A 23597-nucleotide genomic window follows, 5' to 3' on the forward strand; every position below is an offset into this window, starting at 1 on the left:
GGATGGGTTAAATGTTAAATGCAAAGCACTAATGTGCACGATGCCTATGATTATGATTGTTATTATTTTTTCTTTGCAACAAAAATGCATGCAAAATACAACACATGAAATAAATTAAAACAGTTTCCTGTATAATTACATATTGACTTGTGTATATGGTGTGATTTAAAAATATTAAATTTTTAAAAACTAAATTCTCTTTATGTGGAATTGTGTTGTAAATCTTGGACCAAACATACTACTGTCATGCCATTGGTCTTTGCCCTTTCCTGCTCATCAAATCACTGTTCCACCTCTGTCCCAAACTCTACTAAATGATTTATTGATTCAAGGCAACCTCCATATAACCTGTAAATTACCTCAACACAGTGTCATTATCTACCAATGATGAGTAGGGCATAAAAAACCAAGAAGATGCCTCTCTGAGAAGACTTGGTCAAAGCGCTGGTCAAAGTCTGATTCAAACTTTGATCAGGCTTAACCTGCTTTGTAATAATTACTATTCCTGTGATGGGCTAGAGGAGGTTGGAGATTCAATGAATCCATTGACCCATGACCGCCCTGCCTGAAAGCTTCGTTTGAACTTAGCGAAGAGATACAGCCCAATCCAGGAAAATGAGGTGGAGACGGATCAAACCAGCACTCGAGACTTCTCTGTAAAATCTGGGGACAGTGGTCTTCTGACGTAAAATATCTCTCACTAACTAGAGCTAAACGATTTGTACATGCAATTTCAAAAGGGCTATTTGGAATTGAAAACACAGAGGTGTCTATTTTGTTACCATCTCAAGTATAAACATAGTCTTTACTGTTATTAATCTATGTGCAAACTGGTTTTGGGTTTTAAGATTGGGTATTAACATTTAAGTTGCTATTGGAGCTGCACTTATTTCCGTCATTCTTTAGTTGTTTGGAAATCTTTCAGCCTGCATCTACATTAAAACAAAAGTCAACAAAGTTGTTCCATCGAATGATTCATTAACGTTTTTATTTACTTCCCACAAATTAGAAATACAATGGAAATCCATACTGAATTTATACAGAGGGCTGAGGCTGGCAGAACCAACTGCAGAATGCCAAAGAAACTAAATTAATAACCACTGGAAAGACAAGCTAAAATTGCATCGCATATTAGTGCCAAAATTCATGTGCTGCTCAAGTCCAGTAATGCTATAAAATGGGAAAATAGTGAACTGGTAGTAGTGAGTAGTGAGTGGGTGGCATCATTCGACCACTAAAGACAGTCTATCGCTAATGTACGGCAGTACAATTAATGCAGAGGAGAAAGTATACAATTAATAACTCATAACTCTTGAGAGAGGTCAAAAGTTTAATGGTACCATTTTACTTCAATATCAGGCTAATTATATTCAGTGAGAGAAAAATACTGAAATAACAAAGTACATGATTTTCCTGTGCCATGCCAACACACTTCACAAGCTTCACGTTGAGGGGTTATAAAAGCAGGGGAACACTGCCCTCCTGTGACTCTCTAGAGAATGATACCATTTTCAGGGCAGCTTGTCAAACTCAGCATTTGCTTTACCAGGACATGTGAAATGCAAAGCAAAATGCATAGTTTATGCACAAAACAAATAATTACTTTTCATTCACTACTATTTGTTTTGAAATAAAAAAAAATGTATTGGGCTGAGACATTTTGCATATTTTTAGAAATGTTTTAAAGCAACACAAATGATGGTGAAGGAATACACACACACACACACACAAAGTCTACAAAATGAACAAAGCATTTTTGCTTCTGGGAATTTATGTGTTCACACAATATCAGTCATTTTTGAATTTCCAGTCTGTGGGAAGCTGACGGTGGCTTTGCTCTAGTGAGTTTCTGGAACATCAGCAGTCTACAGTTTGTTTGGGTCACCCAGGGGCCCACACTGTCAGGGGCCTATTAACAAGATCTCCTCAGGGTAAAATCCATAAACACATTGTCACGGTGAAAAAAATTACCCCAAACACCTCTTCTCAAGTTATTAAAAGAAGCAACACACTAAACATCATTTGAGGTGCAGAAGCACTGAAAAGGCAGCTGCCATGTGTCTACACACTCTGTAGCTACTTTTAGAGCAGACACATTGCTTGACAGATTCTTTGTTTCACCAGAGTGGATGAGTGTGCTTTCACAGTTGTGTGAGAAGAGCTAAAAATAAGCTTGAAGGTCGTAGATAAGAGAAAGCTTGCAGTGTGAGTCGATTGTCAGCGTGCTGGAAGAGTGTTAAACAAACAACAAACACAAAGGTGACCCTTGTGCAGCAAAAATATAATCTGATAAAGATTAATTGACTCTGCATTAATTGTGTCCTTACTGCAAAACACAAAAATTGGACAGCACTGCAAAATATTCAAAACAAGACGAGCAGCACACATCAACTTAATATGAAAAGAAAAACAACTGTATTTTATGTGGCAGGAAATGTTTTTGTGAATGTGGTAGTAATGCATGAACAAGGCCTGCTGGTGATGTATTTGGCACTACATGAAAACGTGATCAAGTAGAGTAAAAAAGACTGCTGGTCATTCCAATGCAACATTACTCATACAAACTTCTAATGTGATTATTTCAAGTATTGGTGCTTACAAGACAAGAGTAGGGCAGATTATGCTCAAATGTGCTGCATGCACAGCCTACATTTACTGTAGTATATAGGGGATGCAGCATTGTTATTGCTTGCAGTTATAAAGCCATACATTAATGTTTTAAATACATTCGCAAAATTGTAGATTTCAGAGAAATCAAGTTGATCTGCTATGTGGAGAACATTTGAAAGTAATTAATAACATATGCCTTGTAAGAGGAAGGCTTATGTACAGTACTGGTAAAATTCCCCTTTTTAAAAATGCAGATGAGAGAACATCAAGGATACACTGTGCAAAATGACCTGTCACAGCCCGTTAATACATCCTTAAAGTAAGTTAATTTGGCAAGCAGCATATGTATAAGCTTAACTGTGTGTCAAAGTTTTGGGCTGGTATCTCAAAGACATTCACTGTTTAAATGCAAGGCACTGATTAAGACATTAGTTTTAGATATATTATGCATGTTTAACTTTTATAATGGCACAAAACAGCACAGCCAAGCTGATGAGGAACGTCAAAATATGCAACCGGAAGCTTATTTCTTAAACAGTCCTGTTTTTGTTAAATTTAAACCCTGGATGAGTACTAAATTCCCTGAAAAAAATTAAATTAAATTAACAACTACACAAACCCTTTTAATGTAAAACATGCTCAAAACTCCAGATGCTTCCTATAAGTCTCACTGAACCCATTCAAAGTAAGCAATTTCATCAAGATCAACTGGATAATCTGTTAGATGTATTGGCTCTTTGTTGTCAAATCGTTCTCCTTTGTAACTTTTCCAGCGTCCGGCTGGTAGATAGATATCCCTTTCTTGCTTGCCCTGCTCCAGTACTGGTGCCACCATCAAGTCATCTCCTATCAAAAACTGTGAGTCAACTCTATAAGCTGTTTCATCACTGGTGGCGATCCACCATAATGGGCGAATTATGGGGTCCCCAGTGTCCAGTACTTCTCCTGCCAGTTCTATGACCCTGGGAGCCACTAGTGTCTCATGTAGTTCTGTGAACCGCTGAGCGATAGCCACCACCTCTTCATCATACTCCCATGGAGGAATGGAGAACTGCATGGAAGGCATGAAAGCAGACAGCTCCAGCCACCGAATATAGAGCTCACGGTCTGGCAGCTTGCCATTTCCATCAGTACGGTTGGGATAGGCATTGCCTCCAATCATGTCTGGCAAGATGAACTGGTAGCCTAGGATACTGATGGTGAGGACGGTTGGAATCAGGGACTTCAGGCCAAGTTCATAGCCCCACACAGAGTCCCGGTCGATTGGACGGAAAAAACAGGAGATATTCTGAGAGCTGTAGCCAGAACGAAGTTCAGCACGTTCATTGAAAGGAATGGCCATTTCGGTATAGCGGCGAGTGAAGGTGCTTGGGTCAGGGAGGTGGACTCGAGTTCTAAACTGCCACGGCAAGTAGTTGGTCTCGCCTGCATCAAACTTGAAGGAAGAAACACCATATTTGTGGCGTAAAGAGCGAAGCTGGGACATGAACCAGTTGCGAGCTTCTGAATTGGTAAAATCGAGGATTCCACCAATGCCATTCCACCACTTAACCAAGGCAGGAAGTTGACCTGTAGGCTCCATCACGAACAGCCCTTTCTGTACACATGGCCCGAAATTGGAAGAATCATAATTCACAAAGGGATGTGTCCACAGAGATACCAGGAAGCCATCGGCCTTGAGCTTTTGAAACATGGCAGAAGCATTTGGGAACTTCTGTGTGTCAAACTCAAATTCCCCGTACTGACTGGTGTAACGATCATCAAGTTCTAAGTGGCTACAGTTGAAACCATGTTTGCGTATATTCTCTGCATAAGTTAAAAGCTTTTCCTGGTTGATGTCAGTCTTATGTAAAGCCCAAGTGGACCATATTGGGTGCCAGAACATTTCTTTGGCAGGCACTTTGTTGGGTTTAGGGAAGTATCGACGAACCATGACCTTGTGGATTGAGGTCACATCTGGGCCCACGCAGACTCTGTAACTAAGCTCAGCATAGGGAGGCCTTCCAGGTGAAGGTTTGTATGGACTGTCCTGATATCGTGCCTGGAAGTACATGGTTTTCTCTGTATCATTCCAGCCCAGGTGGAAAGGCACACTGTCATTGATCTTAATGGCAGTCGCATTGGATGAAAGCCAGTAGCGCTCAAGGATGCCACCAAAGTCATGGCGATTGGTGTACACGTCACTGGTGACAAAAGGTTTGGGTGCCTGCTGGCCCGAAATGGCAATAGGCCAATGTTGAACAGCAGTCTCAGCACCACCATACCAGTGCGATTCGTTGTAGGACATGGCGTGCTCCACAGGTCGGTCTGACTCCAACTCTTCCCAACGCACACGGTAACACATCACCGTTTCCTTTGGCTTTACGGTCATAATGAAGAAGTTCACCTTGCCAGCAAATGAACGTGAGCAGCGAAGGATCACTCCCTCCTTTGAGCAGGAGTCTAAATCAAGCGTGCCAGATCTGAAATCAGCAAGCATACATAAGCTTCTTTTAGAATTTTATTCGTGACAAGTTATAAAACAAGAATAACTTTCATAATTGGAAAAATTGTTACTGAATTGAGTTATCATTGAACAGTAAACAGTGATTCACAACTGGTTCTGCTTCAGGACCAAGACTTTACAGTGGATAGTCTGTAGTGCTATCAGAACATTTTAGGATCAGAAGTATATAAGCACCATACTGACCTGAAGCCCATCTTCAGGACAATCCCCCCAGCCTGGTTACGGATGAGGAAGCCATCCTTATTCAGATCAAGCAATTCTGTCTTCAGTAGGTCAGCTTTACGTAGCGAGGCAATATAATAGCACCATGCAGTCACTGCTGCAATCACCAGAATCACACCAATAACTCCAACCCCCACCAGAGGGCGACTGTTCTTGTCTATCTTCTTGATGGGCATGCCATCGGTAATTGTTCCTCCTGCGCCTCCTGGGACTACTTGATACATTCTGAGCCTTAGATTTTGAATTCACAGTTGAAAAGTTGATAAACTGAAGGCTAAAAGTTTATACAGACTTTAGAAGACATTTGGCAGACAGAGAACAAAAGCGAATAACTTGCGAAATTTGTGCAAAATGGAGTCTTGCATCCATTTTTCCTTCTCTCAGTGTAGCATTTTCCTCTTGTTCATTATGAGCCTGAGGGGGAAAGGAGTGGCAAAAAGTGTCAATGTAAATGGTTGAAGTCCAAACATGTATCTACTTGTAATGCAAATGTTGGAATCACGGTACAAATTACAGCATTAAGTATTTAAAAACAAAAGACTTTAGCTTTGATATCGGCGTGAATTGGTCTGCTGGGAGGTAAAGGCATAAACAAAAGCAGTTTATTCATGCTGTCAAGATTTCTCACTGTGGCAGTGTGTGAACTGACTGCACCAGAGGACACCACGAGGGCCTCTGGTTCTGCAGTATTCAACGCCACCTGCAAAACTTTAAGACTGGATAAGTGCCACCAGACACACTTGGTTCAAATGAAAAGCACAGTTAATGAACAATGTTTTCTACTGAGGAAAGACCTAGAAGAGCTGAACTGCCAGTGCAGAGGCTCTCTCTTTGTGTTTTTTGAGGGAAATGTACAGCACACTAATAAGGTGCAACAGTGACGTGGTTTTGGGAAGCATCTCATTTTGTCAATAGTCTCTTAAAAAAAACTTAATAAAGAGATTTTAATCAAAACAACCAAATAAACGTTTTGAATCGGAACTTTACATTTGAGAAGTAAAAAAGGTTGTACTTGTAATGAGGGCTGTGAGATATATACTGTCTAGGATAATATTGTAATTGTTGTTTTAACGATATGCGATTTGACATTATCAAGTATGTCACAAAAACTAAACCAGAACACACCCAAAGAGTGCACATAACATTACCTGATATATATTAGACTACTGTGCGCATGTAAAAGTACAAAAAAAAAAAAAACCATCAAAACAATAATTATAAATTTGTAACTACAGGTTAAATGCATTTATGTCCTGCATTAAACGATCCGTGTTAATGCATCTAAATGCCACTTCAGATAGAGATTATGTGCCACCTCTGCACTGCAAATACAAATTTTGTTGATACTGATTTCATTTGATAAGTAACAGCCCTACAGTATCTTAATATTTGAATTTATTGTTTAAATTTTAGAATTTGACACAAAGGATGTTGCATACATTTAATTAGGTTAGAAAAACCTAATTAAATTGACCTAAAAACCTAATTTTTGCCTTACGGTAAAAATGCCCATAAAAGGTTAAAATCAATTTCAACTTAAAAGTTAATTTCTGTTTCTCCTGCAAATTAACCACCACACATAATATGAAGAATATCAAAAGCTTTGGGAGTCAGCTCAACTGTCCACAGCAGTCCTAAACCAAAGTACCAGCACAATAATATGCTCAGCAAAATAATCATCTTATTATAGTTTGACAAAATTCTAGAAAATATAGAGATATCATTTTTTGGTCATTTTCGCACACCTCTGATCGTCAATGTATACTACCTGTCCCACAAAGCACTTGTCCCACAAAGATCAAATATTAAATTATTAACTGTATGTCATTGATGATCAAAATAAAGTATTTTTGAAATACTAAACTAAGTTGTTTGAGGGTGTACGAATTGACTCAGCAATGCTGACATTTGCAGTGCCTTATGGAAGTTGGCGGTCAATTTTCTTTCTGTATTTTGACGTATTATATCTGAGTGTAATAGAGAATAACAGAAAATGTAGTGCATGGTCCTTGTTTAATCATGTTTAAAAAAAATAATAATATATACTTGGATTAATTGTTTACAATAAGATTTAAAATATGCATTAAAATATAGATAGGGTTCATTTTTTTGGTACCTACTTTAAAATCGACTAGTACAGCTGTAGCAGCAATGGGAAGAAATAGAAAAAAAGTGAAAGAACAAAACCACTCCTAAAAATACAAATAATGCTATCAAGACATAGAATTTAATATATCTATATAAAATACAATTGAAAATATCCAACAGACGCATTTTTCATTGTTTTAAATCCCATGGTAGGTCTCTTAAAAAGTGTACACATCTAATTATATTTGGCATGTGATTCTCTGAAAAGAAACTTCAGTACTTCCCTAAATGAAAGAGGTTTTTGCTCAGTAGGTTGAGTAACTGTCTTATGGAGAGACTGACTGAAGAACAAACAGTTACTGACAACAAACGTATGTTTAACAAAGATACTCTCCCAAGCAAATAAATAAATATAATACTTAAAAGCCCACCTTAACAAGAAAACCTTTCTGCAGAGATGAAGCAATCATGTATTATCTCACAGCACTCAAGTAAACACAATTTAGCTGATTCGGAACATGTGACTACGAAAGAAAAACTGGTTATTCAGTCTTTGCTACCTTATTTTATTTCTGATAGGTTCAGGCATTGAAAACATGGACATGTTAATAGAGCTGTACCACCAGGTTGTATGAGTAAACTTTTACTAAAATAGCCAAACACTTGATACACAATGAATACTGGCTGACCTCTTTAAAAGGCTTTCATGCTTGTTATTTTAATAACTCGGGACAAATGAGACCTAACACACAGACTATCACATGGGTAAAAGTGTAACACAAGTACTGAGATATGTATCAGTCACTAAAATAACATATAGATCTAAAACTCCTTAAATGGACATGTTATCATTTGACGACAAAGGAAATATCTTTACAAAACAGTTTAGCTTTTTGATCACATAAGGAGAGGAGTTATGAAATAACAAGACAAGACAAAGCAGATGGTCGATGTATCAGACAAAGTGGGAGTCTACGGTTAAACATACGCAGGGTATTACCGAGTCTGACAGAAGAAATTCGCTATTTAAATGTCTAAACATTTGCAGTTACATGAAATAACATACCAGCTCGAGGTCTGTTGGTTTCGTGTCTTGTTGACATGTTCCCTCGACCAATTCAAGACGCTGTACTCCTCCGTGTCTTGTTAGGGGAGGAGTTTATTTGGCGACTCGTTTTTCACACAGACTCTGTAACTCTGGGAAATTGAGTGTTATAGGCTGCTCAGCGAAAGAGAGAGTGCTAATATTGCGGTTTGGGTTTGATTGCCTGTCAACAGCTAAAAATATACAAAATGTCGTGTTGTATTTTGATTAGTCTAACAAAGAAAACAGCGCTTAACAAGTTTGTTTTCTGTGGATCTCAAAAATATACCGGGGTAACCCACCATCCCTTCAAAATACCTAATGCTATCACTACTTTAAAACTAAAAAGCTACTTTATTTAAATATGTGGATCGTTAAAGAGCGTGGTATACAATAAAAAAAAATTTTTTCTATATTATTATTATCATCATTATTATTAAATAGGAAATTTTATTTTTAGATATATTTGATCAATTTTCTAAATAAATCAAATGGCTTCATAACGCGTTTAAATAAATGTTCTATGACAGTTTGCATTTTTTATATATAATATAAAAATAAAAATTATATATATCCTATAATGCATGATTTTGAATAGAGTAACTCTTTTAACCAGCTGTCAAAATAGATTTGAAATGTATCAACTGATTTGACTGGTGTGAGTTTGGTTAAATAAATAAATTTAATGCAACCTATATACGAATTTAACCTATTTTATTCAAAAGTGTTTTCTAGATATTGGGATGTTAATGTAAGTTGGAGCTTAAATAGACTATGTCGTATTTACGTTGTATAAAAACTATAGTTACCATGGTAATGTTTGTAAGACATTATTTATTTAAACATAATAACAAACATTTAACGGGCAAATCATAAACCTTGTTTATTTGTCGTGTAATGCACATTTACATCCAAAAATACATTCTACAGTCAATAAAATGAAGCTGCACCCAAGCATATTTTACGAGGCAGGATCTCTTAACATAAAATGTACCTCAATAATACACTGTAAAATGACATTATCTAACTGACAACAAAAACAACAACAAAAAAAGTTGTTTTTAGTAGTGCTTTGCTTCTGATACAATCTCTGGGTGGATGATGTAGCATCCAACTTTATATGGCTTCACCACATGGAAACAGCTGTGTCCTTCACTGCAAACCAGAACATCTGGATTTAAAAGGGATTATCTTCATACATTCAGATACATTAAGAGCCATGTTTATGCTAAAACACATTTACAGCTTAGCAGAATGGTATGATTTTATTCAACGCACTGAATCAAAGCATCACGTTATAATATGTTTGAAAGACCATAGCTGATCATCTCTAGTGGCTGTTCATAACTGAAAAGGGATTTGCATTTATTGATCTGTTTTTATGTATTTATTAAATAGGTAGTTTCATTATTGTTATTATGTTATATTATTATTATTTTTTTTTTTTATTAAGTGTTTAACAAGAAATGCTTTTAAGCATCAAATCGGCTTATTAGAATGATTTCTGACGGATCGTGAGACACTGAAGACTGAAGTAATGTCTGCTTCAAATTCAACATTATTATCAAAGGAATAAATTTAATTTAAAAAAGATTTTAATAGAAACCATTTATTTAAAATTATAATAATATTTCACAATTTTACTGTTTATCTGAATTATAATAATACATTTTTTTATTTTATTATTATTATTGTTTGCTTGTTGTCGTTGTTGTTGTTTTTTTGTTTTTTTTTTGTAATAAAACACCTGCAATCAGTTGTTAATTTTGTGCGTGATCTTGTGTGATGATGGTTAACCTGGTATTTGAAGGGTTTTAAAAGATGGCATGATGTCCATCTGTTGGTTCAAATAAGAGTACAAATAAGAAATGAAATGATCCTAAAAACTATACGAATTTGAGAACAAAATCACAGCATGATCCCTTCATAAACTGATAGTGTAGTAGTCAGAAACATACAATAGGAATGTTCAGGTATTCAATGCGTTTGAAGACATTATTGAAGGCATACTGCAGTACTGGATATTCATCTTGTTTATTCAAACACAAAACATAAAATAATGTCATAAAATATTATTTAGGTTAAACTGAAACTAATTATGCAATGCCTATGCATCAGGTAGAACTGCAAAAGCATTACCCTTGTGTGTTTGTGATTGTTGTATGAGCAAAGTTGGTTTGTTATGTTTTGAGAAGCCAGGTGGCAGTGTACAAACTGCAGACGAGGACTCAGGTGTGTTGAGTCTTTTTGTGATGAGCTCTGCGTCAACTATCCATGTGCTGTTGTACGTCTTAAAGGTCAATACAGAGCAAAAAAAAAAAAAAAAAAAAAAAAAACCATTGATACGTTGTAGTTATATATGTCCCAATATATACAAGTATAGTTTATATATTTGTCTGGAGCTGGTACTGAGCACTCAAATTTATTTTCATCTACACTGATTTGATCAATGACAGTGATATATATATATCCAAATATATTTTTTTTGACTCAACCTCAGCTGTAGTGACACAAATTGTATTGATACCTGGATACTGGATTGATATGTGTCTCAATGGAGGCAGAAAAGAGGTCGGAGGAGAAGTTGTCTGAAAGTGTTTCTGTGAGCCATATCCTGTCTGGAGTGTTCTTGGCATCAGGAAGTGCTGGGTGGCTAAATGGATTCAGAAAACCAACCCTAAGTGACACTTAATATCCTCTAACACTGACCCAGCAGAGGTTAGATTGTTTTGCTAGCATAGTTAGAGTCGATCCCAACCTCGATCCCTGTTTAGCGGTTTGGAAATAATGTAACCGGAGCTTCCTGTTCAAGACCCCCACATGTAGATTGTTTTGCAGAATCAAGCGGCTACAATGCTCTCCTGGCTGGTGAATTATTAATGTTTTGTCAGAGCAGTTCAGTTCAAGGTAATTGAAAATGTTGCTTGTTGTTTACAGTGCTTTTCTCACCTCAGTACTTTAATTTAATCCATTTATTTCACTCATACAGCTATGTCATTCACACATTAGCAGCAAAATAATGGTGAGAGAATACAAACAAAAAACACCTCACAAAATGCAAACCAAGGAAGTAATGAATGTATATTAATATATGAGTCTAAACAAATGTCACTGAAACCCCTAATGCCAAAAGAGACCCATGTATATATAAAATAAATGACATTTATGGTGATCAACAATTATTGTATTAGTTCAGGAAGCTCTTACTGGTGTTCTGTCAATTTTAGACTTTCCTACCTCCCACTAAAACAGTGGCTAGTACAATTCGACAACGAAAAATGCTACTGTTAAGTTATGGTTTATTAATGTCTACACCTACCCTTACAGTAATGCAAATACAGTAATTATGTGTTATATTCACGGTTGTAGCTAAAAGGGATACAGCTACAGGAAACCAACAATATTTTTTTTCTTCCAATTAGATTGTGTTTTTATTAAAGTCTACACCTACCCCAACCCTAAACCTACCCTTACAGTAATGCAGATACATTAAAACTCGTTGTTTAACATGAGAAAAAGGACACGATATTGATATGTGCATGCTCAGTAAACCCTGGTAGGAAAATCTGATGGGTAGAATAAAATGTCAGGACACCGGCCGTGGATGAGGATTGTTTCATTGATCTTAGCCGGGTAGGTTGGTCCCAAGCCGGGTAACTGAATTCATCTGAGTAGGTGCTGCTGAAGTGCTGAGGACCCATTTCCATTTCGTGTATGGTAAGAATTTGTCTGCAGCTCCTAGACTGATCTGCCCTACCTCACTCCCTCCCTCTCTTCAGCACCTCTGCTCCTCTTCCTCTCTTCTCAATCTGAATCCATCAGTCCTGTCATCTTTCCATGGAGTATTTGGATTAATTGACTCAAAAGTGAAAATTCTGCAACTGTTTACTCATCCTCCAGGTTTGTAACGACATAAAGTTGAGTAAATTATGACAGCATGTTTCCTTCAGCTCTCCTATTTCATCCATTTATCATTCATCCATTTATTCGGCTGACAGTGACTAAGCACATCCTAAGCTATCATATGTGATGTTATTCTGGCCCTGTTCTGTATTACACACTCCACTAAAGAGAGAAAAGGGAGCTGGCTACTGAATAATCTGCATAGATATCCATCTGTCACCAGGATTGAGCCACCCCACAGGTTTTATTCCCCCCTCAACCAGTGATCAATAATTCAAGCCTTAGATCCTGTGTGTCTTTTGTGGGCCCTGTTCAGCGGGACATGACTGAGGTTAAACGTGATTTCACCAAGTACAACATGTTCCTGGGTCAACATCCTTGTTGATCCTGGAACAACATTCCTATCAACCAATCAAAATTGAGATATCATTTTTCAGGAAATGTCAGTTTCAGGTTTACAATCAGGGTTAGGTGCTTCTACACCCTTGTTAATCAGCTATCATTTCCCTCTGATTTTAGGAATAAATTATGGGTAAGGTTAGGTTTAGGGTTAGGTTTTTGGAGAGTAATGTTGATCCAGGATCAACAAAATATGTTGATCCAGGGACATGTCTTACTTGGCAAAATCACGGCGACCCCTGACTGAGAGTTTAACTGGTGAGGTGCTATCTGTTTGTTGTCTGGACAAATGCCAGATTTAGAGCTGGGCAGAATAATTAATATAATTAACTATAATTAAATAATACTGATTATAATAATACAAATTAAAATGAAAACATTTTTAAAAAGAAATATTACAGATGTAGTTTTTTAATAAGCATTTCACCACTTTGAAGGGAAAAATGAATTACCATATTAAGTAGTTATGCAGGATGGGACCTGTTTTCTAGGATAGGAGAAAAAAAAACTATTTGGAGTTGCTTCAAACTAAATAAGAAATAAATGAAGTATTTTTATATGTCTATTTAAATCATAATTTACAGTAAAATAGTAATATTGTAAAACATTATTACAATTTAAAATAACTGTTCCGTTTTCAAATATTTTAAAATGTCATTTATTGTTGTGATGGCATAGCTGAATTTTCAGCATCATTACTCCATTCTTCAGTGCCACATGATCCTTCAGAAATTATTTTTAATATGCTGATTTGCTGCTCATTTTGAAATGTTGAAAAAAAAATTTGTGTGAAGTATGATAAACATATCAGCTTTGTCAAATGAATAGAAAGAAGAACAAAAAACAGCATTTCTTTGAATTGGAAAACTTTTGTATCATCATAAATCTCTTTATTGTCACTTTAGATCAATTTATTGCATCCGTGCTGAATAAAAATATATATAAAAAAGCACAGAACTGCGGAAAGCAAGTCAGTTTCCCTTTCTCTGTCTATGAATCATGCTACTACAGCCATAAATGTGTAGACATTAAACTCCACAGTAACTATAATATGATACATTAGTGGAATTTGCTAATGTCATTGTAGTAGATACGATATTTCGGATGACAGTAATGAATGACTAATCCTGTATAAATGAAAGAAGTTATTCATTCATCAGAGATAATCAAGAGAGTCATTTAACTGAGCATTTGACACTTATCCACAGTCACTGTCAGCTACACAAAATATCCTCTGTAGCTGTGCCAACAAATATGCCATCAGCGACCTATTATGCACAGGACAGCTTTGAGGTTACTCAACAGGAAATAACAGGACTAATAACAGGAAATGGGTCTAAAGGGTGGTTTCTTTTAAGTTCTACTTTTTTAAATAATCACTCACATAGAGAAATAACCTATGGGTGCTGTCAAAATGAGAGTCCAAACAACTGATTTTGTCTCTTTCCTTTCAATGAACAAACTGTAAACATACAGTAAAGTTCCAGAAGGATTTTTGATTGCAGAATGAGAATGAAAGTCGGCAATTCTAAAAGAGAGAGATTATATTTAATTTAAAAAAGGAATCAAGGGAATTATAAAACACGATAAAAAAAATCAAGACATGAATTCCAAAAGTTGTGTTGTAGATGTGGAATGGTTGTCTGATGTTTCTGCTTTAGTCCAGTTTATTGGTGCTTGGCTTTCACATTTGCTTTCAGTTTAGTGTAGACATAGTTCTGCAAACAAAAAGTAATTTAAACAAATTAACCAAACCTCACATTCAATGGGATTACAGATTCAGATTATTGATTACTGATTCAATTCCAACCTATGCAGGTATAATTAGCATACTGACCCCAGCACTCTAATTAGTTTGGTATACATTACCCACGGCTCACCTCGATTGCATAATAAACTACTCTAAGGAATCTAGCTATAAATCCACCCAAAAGCAGGTCAAAAGGCGGCTGGCTTCACCCTAAAAACATGAATTATAAAATTAAGGAAAAAAATAAAAGTCGCTAACAAAAAAAAAAGACACTAGAATACAATTAAATTTTAAATGATCTAATAATAACTCTTAAATACTCTAAAATAAAATTGACTAGGGAGTAAAGTTTGTGTCAATATTACATTTTGGCAATAATTTACCCACATGCATGGTCCATATTGTCCTCTAGTCAACGCTTGGTGCCCAGGAAGTTATATTTACCACCACCAGTCAGGCAGAATAAAAGGTGGTATCTAATAGATGTTAATTAAACTTAATGCAAAATTGTGTTCATGTTGCCAGTTTCATGTTGTGTTCGTGTTGCCAGTTTTTAAATTATTTTCCCAACACAAACATTTTAATTTATAAAATAAAGAAAGAACTAAGGGAGCCTGGCTTCGTGGGTCGCTGTAGAGGTGATGAAAGAGTCGAACCAGCCATGCCATTAGAGTCTGCACCATACGCCAGCCACTAGACACACATACAATCTCATAATACATGTAATGTACCATTACATTAATGAAATTTTACTTAAGTACAAGTAAAAGTACCAGTCTAAAAATCTACTTCAAGTAAAAGTAAAAAGTAGCTCATTTAAACTTTACTCAGAGTAAAAATTACTTAGTTACATTTTAACAGTGGGAGGGAGTCAAAATGGGACAGGCCAAGAGTGTCAAACTCAGTTCCTGGAGGGCCACAGTCCTGCAGTTTAGATATAACCCTAATTAAACACACCTGATCCAGCTAATCTAATCATTTAGGTTTATTTGAAAACTACAGGATATGTGTGCTGGAGCAGGGTTAGAACTAAACTCTGCAGGGCTACGGCCCTCCAGGAACTGAGTTTGACACCCCTGGGATAGGTCTATTAATCTCAAACTAGTTGTTTTTAATTAAAGGAATCAGTTATTTAGAATAATAAAACATTTGGGCTGTTACCAGGCAAATCAGTATCAACAAACTCATCTTTTAATGCAGAGGAAATGAAGAAGATTCATTGGAAGTGGCATTTAGATGTATTACACTGTTTAGTGCAGGACAAGAATGCATTTAACCTGCAGTTACAAATGCATGAATAATGTTTTGATATACAAGACATAAAATGTTGAATACTCATTTGAAATGATAAGAAATTAATTATTTAAAAAAATCAAAAGATACTTTAAATGTGAAATTAAAATGGCCAGTATGTGTCAGCAAGTCACTGTTAATAAGTGAGTCATTGCGATTGAACCGAATCATTTAAACGGTTGATTCATTCAGGAACGAAACACTGTCACGTTGCTCAGAGACGCAAAACTGTGCTTTGGTGGCTGTGTTTGGAATTATTTTCTGTTGTAGAAATAGAGCTAAAAAGGCAATATGGTTTCTAAAACGCAAGTCTCTTAATTAACTTGTTTACTGAACTGTTATATATATATATATATATATATGTATGTATATATTCATGATGATTTTGGGAGGAAACGATGGAATTCTTTGTGTGATTTTGATTTAATATATGAAATTATATAAATATGTGAATTTTCTGCCCCTATATCTTCAATTTTGTGATCATTCTAAATGCATTTTAGGAGACTGAATCACACAGTGAAAGAACGCACTATAAATGCGCGCGCACATCATTCAAACAAAAATAGCACACTCCTCACCACGGTCTTTTTAGCTAATTTGTGCAAAACCTCTTGCTAAAATGTCAAAGCTTCATTTTAACCACCAATGCAACGATGCAATTATTTAGCTTACCTCTACATTCTTGCGAATGGTTGATGTCTTGTCGAGATTTTATAAGCTGCTAGTTTGGTCTTCCTAGGCAAGTACAGCTTACACTGCATAATAGAGCATACATATGGCCAGGGGTTCACTTCATTTCCTTCGAGTTCAACTTCAGAATATGACGGGGTTTCGTTTTCAGCGGTGTCTGCACCACTAACGCCTGTTTTGTCCGTCTGCATCTTTCTTGTGATTTTAGCGCCAGTTTGCCCTCCCCATAATTTACTGACGTAGTTTCCAGGGAGCGATTTTTTTTCTTTCTTTTTTTTTTTTTTACTCAGTAATTAATGTGTTTTAAAATGTAGCGAAGTACAATACTTCAAACAAAATATACTTAAGTAAAAGTAAAATTACAGATTTAAAAAATTACTTTAAAAAGTATTAGTACACAAAAAAGCTACTCAATTACAGTAACGCGAGTAAATGTAATTCGTTACTTTCCACCTCTGATAAAAATAAATAAAAAACAAATGTACTTTGAAAAAATAAAATGTCAAAAGTATCTTTATTCTTTTGAAAGGCGGTTTGAAAGGCTTAGTCCCCACAGCAAGTGAACCATACCAACTGCAACATACATTAATCATTCGGAATCATGTTTAAAGAGAGTGTGATGTATTATGTGACCAAGAAAGAGGAAGCATTTATTAATATATACTAAAAAAAAAAAAGTTCCTTCAATGTACTTGATCTCCCTGTCTGTGTGTGTGTGTGTGTGTGTGTGTGTGTGTGGTGACTTACAAGAGCAAGGCCAAATGAGTCATAATGGGCTGTAATTAATAGTGGGTGGGTTTTCTCCTGCTCCAGGAAGTACTCCCTTGAAATGAAGTAATAAGTCGACTTGACTGACAGGTTTAATTATAGCCCAACACTATTACGTTTTACAGAAAAGGACAGAGTTGCTGTGTGTGGCCAGCTGTCATTCTCACCTCTAAAGTAATGATGGTGGTATGGGTAATAGGCTTGATGGGGTAGTTATTGTTCACTAATATTTGGAAAGCGGTGGCAGTGAGGATACTACGGAAAACAGAAAAAAAAGATGGCTTAAAATTTACTGTAAATCTGCTTATATGAATATTTACTTAGTACAGCACTTAGTACACTCAAAAAAGATGTAGGCCTAACATCTTTTAAGGTTTATGTATTCAAATTACATTTATAATTTCCATTCGGATTGCACGTTTTTAATCTAACCAAGATTAAACAAAATGAATAAACTTAATGTGATGCATGTTTGTCAGTCATACATAAATGAAACAGGTAAGATTTCTGTAATAGTACTAATAAACAGACTTTTCTTTGAATACGCAATAACCAGGTTTATATATTTATTAACTGAAAATTAGAAATTTCATTTTAATTGAATATCACTTGTTCCATATCATATTTTAATCATTTCCATTAAAAAAAAAAAACATATTCAATTGTGCTATTTGAACAGAATTATGCTAATTCTAAACCATCTGAATAAATACACATTTTAAATATTTCAATAAAATCAAATAGATGCAAAGTTAATAATAAACAATGCCTTTTTTAATGCAGAAATCTCTTTCCTGTTTCATTTATGTATTACTGACCATTTATTTTTATGTTAAAACAGTGTAATTCAAGTGAAATGAAATTTTTATATCCAATTCAAATACATTACTTTCCATTTGGTGTTTAATTTAATAATGGTGCATTTAATTTATTTTTATAAATTTTATTTATTTATCACTGGCATCTATGGCAGTTTTTATTATTATTATTTTGTTTGATTTTATTTTGTATTTTGTCTTTAACCAGTCATAATAATACATGCATAATAATACATTTGAGTGGCTATAGCATTTACAGCTAAAATGTTACATTATTTTACCTTTTTTATGACTGCTGGTACTCGGTAGAATCCCTCTCACTAGTACTGAAGCAGACTTAGTTGTTGCAGCCTGAGTGACTTCTTCATACATACAGAGCAGCTGGTCGTCCTCTGGGACCACATACACAGGCATGAGGGTCTCATTCTGCAGGACCTGAGATTCAGCCACCATAAAGCCCTAGAGACAGTTGAGGAAATTAATTTTCTGACCTTTAGCTAACCAGGTTGGGGAATTGAGAGTTATCTAATATAATCTACTTCCGTCATTGATCACAACCTACGGTCATTTGTACGCTATACATCAAGCGTAATTGTGCATAACTGTAATAGGTGTTGCTGATTGACCTGCACACTGTCCTCTGGTACTGAAGAAATGTTTTGGGGTAGCAGTATAAAAACCGCTGTGTGCATTCTGATTTTTGGCCTCTAGGTAGCGCTCAATTGTGAAATCAGGCAGCTTCATGATCACACAGCAGCGAGTCAGACTTGTATCCACAGCCGATCATGCCCCTGCCACTACAATAGCTCCACAGCAACCTAAGGGTCAAAGGTCAGAGTCTAAATGAGATAATCACCTTTGCACCAATACAATTAAATTAATGTGTGCTCTTTTCAAATGAGTGCATTCTTAATTAAATAAAAAAATGAGATTTTCCAGTGGTATGTTTCATGTATTGCTAAATCAGTAAGAATTTCAGATTCTGTGGTTTGGGATTATTAAAAACACATCATGGCTAGTGCTGAATTCAGAATCACTTACTATGAAGAATACTTATATAATACAGAATACTTACTATTTTTATCATGTATTTCTCTGGAAGGATTAGTACAAGTAGTCTTTGATTCTGAATTCAGCATATGTTTGAAATAACAAACTGCCTGTTTGCTGTTTCCCACAATCCATTGTGCTTTTCATTTTCAGTCTGACAAATGAGAGCTGGAAGTAATAGGAACAATACGTTTTTGACTTGTAAACTACCAGTCACTAGGAATTGATGGTTTCATACTCGAGTCTCTTATCCTCACCAAGGCTGCATTTATTTGATCAAAAATACAGTAAAAACAGATATATTATTACAGTTTAATTGTAATAATTTAAATAACCATTTTCAATTTTAAAATTTAATTTATTCCTGTGTTGGCAAAGCAAATTTTTTAGCAGCCATCACTCCAGTCTAATATACTGATTTGGTGCTCAGTTATTAACAATGGTATTTTTTATTATCAGTGTTCGATTTCATGTGGATTCTTTGATGAATAGAAGTTTAATAATAGAAAAAGAAATCTTTTGTACCATTATAAATGTTTTTCCTGTCACTTTTGACTGATAAGGCGTTTTTGCTGAAGAATTCAAGTTTTTTCAATTCAAGTTTATTTGTATAGCGCTTTTTACAATACAAATCGTTACAAAGCAACTTTACAGAAAATTATGTTTCTACAATATTTAGTAGTAGCTTATAAGTGGTGACTGTCAGTTTGTGCACGTATGACAGGATTTTTAGAAAAATGAATAAGACGTAGTCAGCCAGACGATTAACATTATTAATATTATTAATAATCAATAATTATTATATGATGCAGTCATACTTGTAGCAATATTTGTTAGTTCTGTTTGTTGATTCAGGGTTAGCATCATCTAGGGTCCTCTGAGGGTCAGCATCATCTCTTCTCAGGTGTTCTGAATCCAGACTGGAGACTGTAAATCCTAGATACCATGGGATGTAAATCAGGCATAAGAATCTCTTTCAAATATTGACATTTCCATACAAATAAACTATTAAATGCCAGAGTTAGTTTTAAACACAAATAGCAATACATCTAAAAGCAATAAGCCATTTTTATCAAAAAGATCCAATATTATGCATTGTGTAAGTTTTATAATCTTGCAGAATATAGACACTATGTAATGCACAAATCGTGCACAAACTACTAGCTACTACTAAATATTGTAGAAACATAATTTTCTGTAAAGTTGCTTTGTAACGATTTGTATTGTAAAAAGCGCTATACAAATAAACTTGAATTGAATTGAATGAATAATGAGCAATAACAATAATTGCTGAGTATCGACTACAACCCTAGCTCTTCACATCAATATGCTAATTATATTAACATTTTCTGCCATAAAACTTGATTAAAAGTAGATGTAATAAAATATAGCAGAACTAGGTCCAACATGATCCTAGTCTGAGACTAAAACTCACCCAAAATCTACGTTAGATCTTCCTCAGTGTGAAAGAACGATCTGTCTGGTGCTCTGAGCAAGATGAGATGGCCGAAGCATGGCTGGGACGAGAGAGGCCCGCAGGTAACCCTAGTGTACCATCTGACCCAGAGGGCATTAAACCATGTTAATTAGTCCTCTCCTCCAATCCCACACAACCTGCAACACTTCCAAACCCCTTTTCAGTTGTTACAGTTTCTTATGTCACTGAAATCTAAACCCCAGAACTGAAAGAAATATGGTTGAATACAGGAAAGAGCCAGTCACACCTACTCATTCTGTTTTCTTATCGTTTCTTTTTATTAGTATAACATAATACTCATATAGCCAGAACTGTGAAATAAATGTGTGACCAAAAATGTTTAACAAATTCAAAATATTTTATATTTTACCTTCTTCAGAGTGGCTAACACAAGTTGATATGTTTGCTGGATACTTGCTGGCTGCCTTTTTGCCTTATCTGCTATAATAATAATAATAATAATAATAACCCCAACAACAATAATAAATTAATTTAAAAAAATACTTTAAACAAATACAATTGTATTTCATAAACATTTTTCTAATTCATATTCAGTATATAAATTATATAAAATAAAGTCAAAACTTTTTTTCTGGTAGCATGCATATGCATAAAAATACGAAGGACAAGGGTGGTGCAATTGTAATTTACTGTAATTGTATTTACTGATATGATTCACTACACAGAACAACATTGTTAAATACTGGCATGGAAACTGTTCATGTCTTTACAATCATGTTTATCGACAGAAGTGGGGGAAATGTAGGAAAGAAAGTAGAACAAAAAACTAAATGTTAAAAAAATCCTGTATATCAATATATTAAAAACATACCACCGGTAATAAATAACATAACCCATTGTATAGCTTGACTTAAGGCATAGTCTACTTAAGTGAAAAAACAGAAAGTGGACAATCTATTAGGCGTTACAGAACAGAGTGTTTATCTTGAACCAAAGCAGAGGCACAGGGGATGACAGACATCCTCATTCATCATTACACAGATCAGTCAGTCATACGGCGCATCTGTAAGTACCATGACAGCTTAGAAATGGGAGGCTTAAGAGAACTTGCCATCCAATGTACATATCTATGCAAGTCTACTGAACACGTTTTTTTTAGGTTTGTGTTACGCTAAGGGGTATACCACTCTGAAACATGGCCAAAAGTGGAATAAATTAACATTGGCATTGGTAAATGAAAACATATGTGTAATGCTCATGCTGGTGTCGAATGCACCATGATATCACAAAAATACTGAGTGAATGCACCTTTGTATGGCAGTGGAGTATGAAATACTTGCCTGCATATTAATACAACAATAAAATGTAAGCATTTTGGGATATAGGTTTGGGGAGTTTGCATTGTTGCATTTTGTATCCAAGAAAAAAAGTCTGCAAGAAAAAAAATGTCTGAATTATACTATAATTTTTTTATGGCATGGCTGAAACTATACTGATTAAAACATTTTGTGGAAACGATGTTTATTTTTTTCAAGATTTTAATTAATAGAAAATGCATAAGAAAAACAGTGATTTGAAACAGAAATGTTTTAACCCCATAAATGTCTTCACTGCCAAATTAATGCATTAAAAATATTAAGCTATCGGGAAAAAATAAAAATCCTACGGACCTCAAACTTTTGAACAGTAGTGTATTTATAAAAAAAAAATGAAATATTAGATTACTATTCTATTGTATTGTAATCTCCCTTCATAAATTCTCTTAATTTGCCACATCGGATGAAAACTGGAGTGTTACTATGGTTACGTGCTTGGTAAATTGGCATTTAATTACAGCTGGCAATGGCAACTGAGTGACGATGTACACGCAAGACGATAAGGTGCTCTGTAAGTTGAACAAAACAAACAACTGTTGCAAGACAAAAAGAAAACAGAAATACTGTAGAGAACAGTACAATATTCAAATAGATCCAAAGAACTTCATACTCTGAGTGTTGTTGTTGTTTTTAACAGAAGTTATATAGATTTGGCCACTAACTCAAACAGCTGAGATTCATTTATAAAGACACAGAAAATGTAGACTATCGTGTTCCAGAGTACTACACTTAATGTCGGACAGAATGGTACTGCACTTTTAAATGACTATAAAAACGAGTTCACAAAAGTGACAAATTGATTTCTGGCAACATTTTGAATGCTGGCTATAAGCATTTCATCACCTTTCCAACTTTAAAATAAAGAAACAACACATTTTGTGCATTCTGACAGAAATTGAATAAACAAAATTGATAGATTTTTTTTTTGTCTGGTTAAGGACAGAGATTATGGGATATGTATCTGGCAGCTGCTATTATCTTCAGGTAAATCAATACAAGCTTTCTTCCCCTCCCCTCCTAATACATCGCAACAATTCTAAAAAAATGAAACGAATCAGAAAACTGTACCGAATTATCTTGTGTCTTATGTAGAGGTACATTTTTAGTTTATCTTTGAAAACTAACATTTAAGTTCCTTTAATCGAGTTTAACTGTTGGGTTTGTGTGAAGCAACACTGACCTAAACACTGAACACAAAAGAATAAACACATATCAATTATTCAATAAAATACCCTGACTTAATTAAATCTGCTGTCAATTTCGTAGCAGATTGGTGTCTTCTGTATCTATATATATCTCAATTTAAGAGAATTCCCTTTATTAGTGTTTGCTACAAAGCTACAAATAATATATTAATAAATACGTCTGCAATCTAAATGATCTGAGAAACAAATTCACCTGGTCATTACAAAACACATCTCTCCTAATAACACTTTAGAAAGCATCAGTTAAAGGCAGATATTCTAGAGCAAAACCTTTCTGATTTGATGTAAAGGGTCCTTCCTGATTAACTAAGACAAAAACGTTGGGAAATCTGTAGTGTGAAATGTTCATTTTTGTTCCATTTTAAAAGAGCAGCATTCTTCTAATGTTGCACCA

General features: G+C 35.1%; 1 protein-coding gene across 1 annotated transcript; it reads right to left on the bottom strand.

Moving 5' to 3' along the window:
• Positions 1-1310: 1310 nt before the first annotated feature.
• LOC132130936 (myogenesis-regulating glycosidase-like) lies at positions 1311-8632 on the bottom strand. Its single transcript, XM_059542817.1, has 3 exons — positions 8493-8632; positions 5300-5752; positions 1311-5072 (listed from the first exon to the last, which is right to left on the bottom strand). The coding sequence occupies exons 2-3, from the start codon at positions 5560-5562 to the stop codon at positions 3278-3280; spliced, it is 2058 nt and encodes a 685-aa protein (XP_059398800.1). The 5' UTR covers positions 5563-5752; positions 8493-8632; the 3' UTR covers positions 1311-3277.
• Positions 8633-23597: the final 14965 nt, after the last annotated feature.

The sequence above is a fragment of the Carassius carassius genome, chromosome 47, assembly GCF_963082965.1.
Source record: "Carassius carassius chromosome 47, fCarCar2.1, whole genome shotgun sequence".
Classification (NCBI taxonomy): domain Eukaryota; kingdom Metazoa; phylum Chordata; class Actinopteri; order Cypriniformes; family Cyprinidae; genus Carassius; species Carassius carassius.

Excerpts from the sequence above, each read along its gene's own strand:
- LOC132130936 (XM_059542817.1), bottom strand. The coding sequence starts at position 5,562 with ATGTATCAAGTAGTCCCAGGAGGCGCAGGAGGAACAATTACCGATGGC. Across the intron at positions 5,073-5,299 it reads GTCCTGAAGATGGGCTTCAG|ATCTGGCACGCTTGATTTAG; the intron begins GTCAGTATGGTG and ends TGCTGATTTCAG.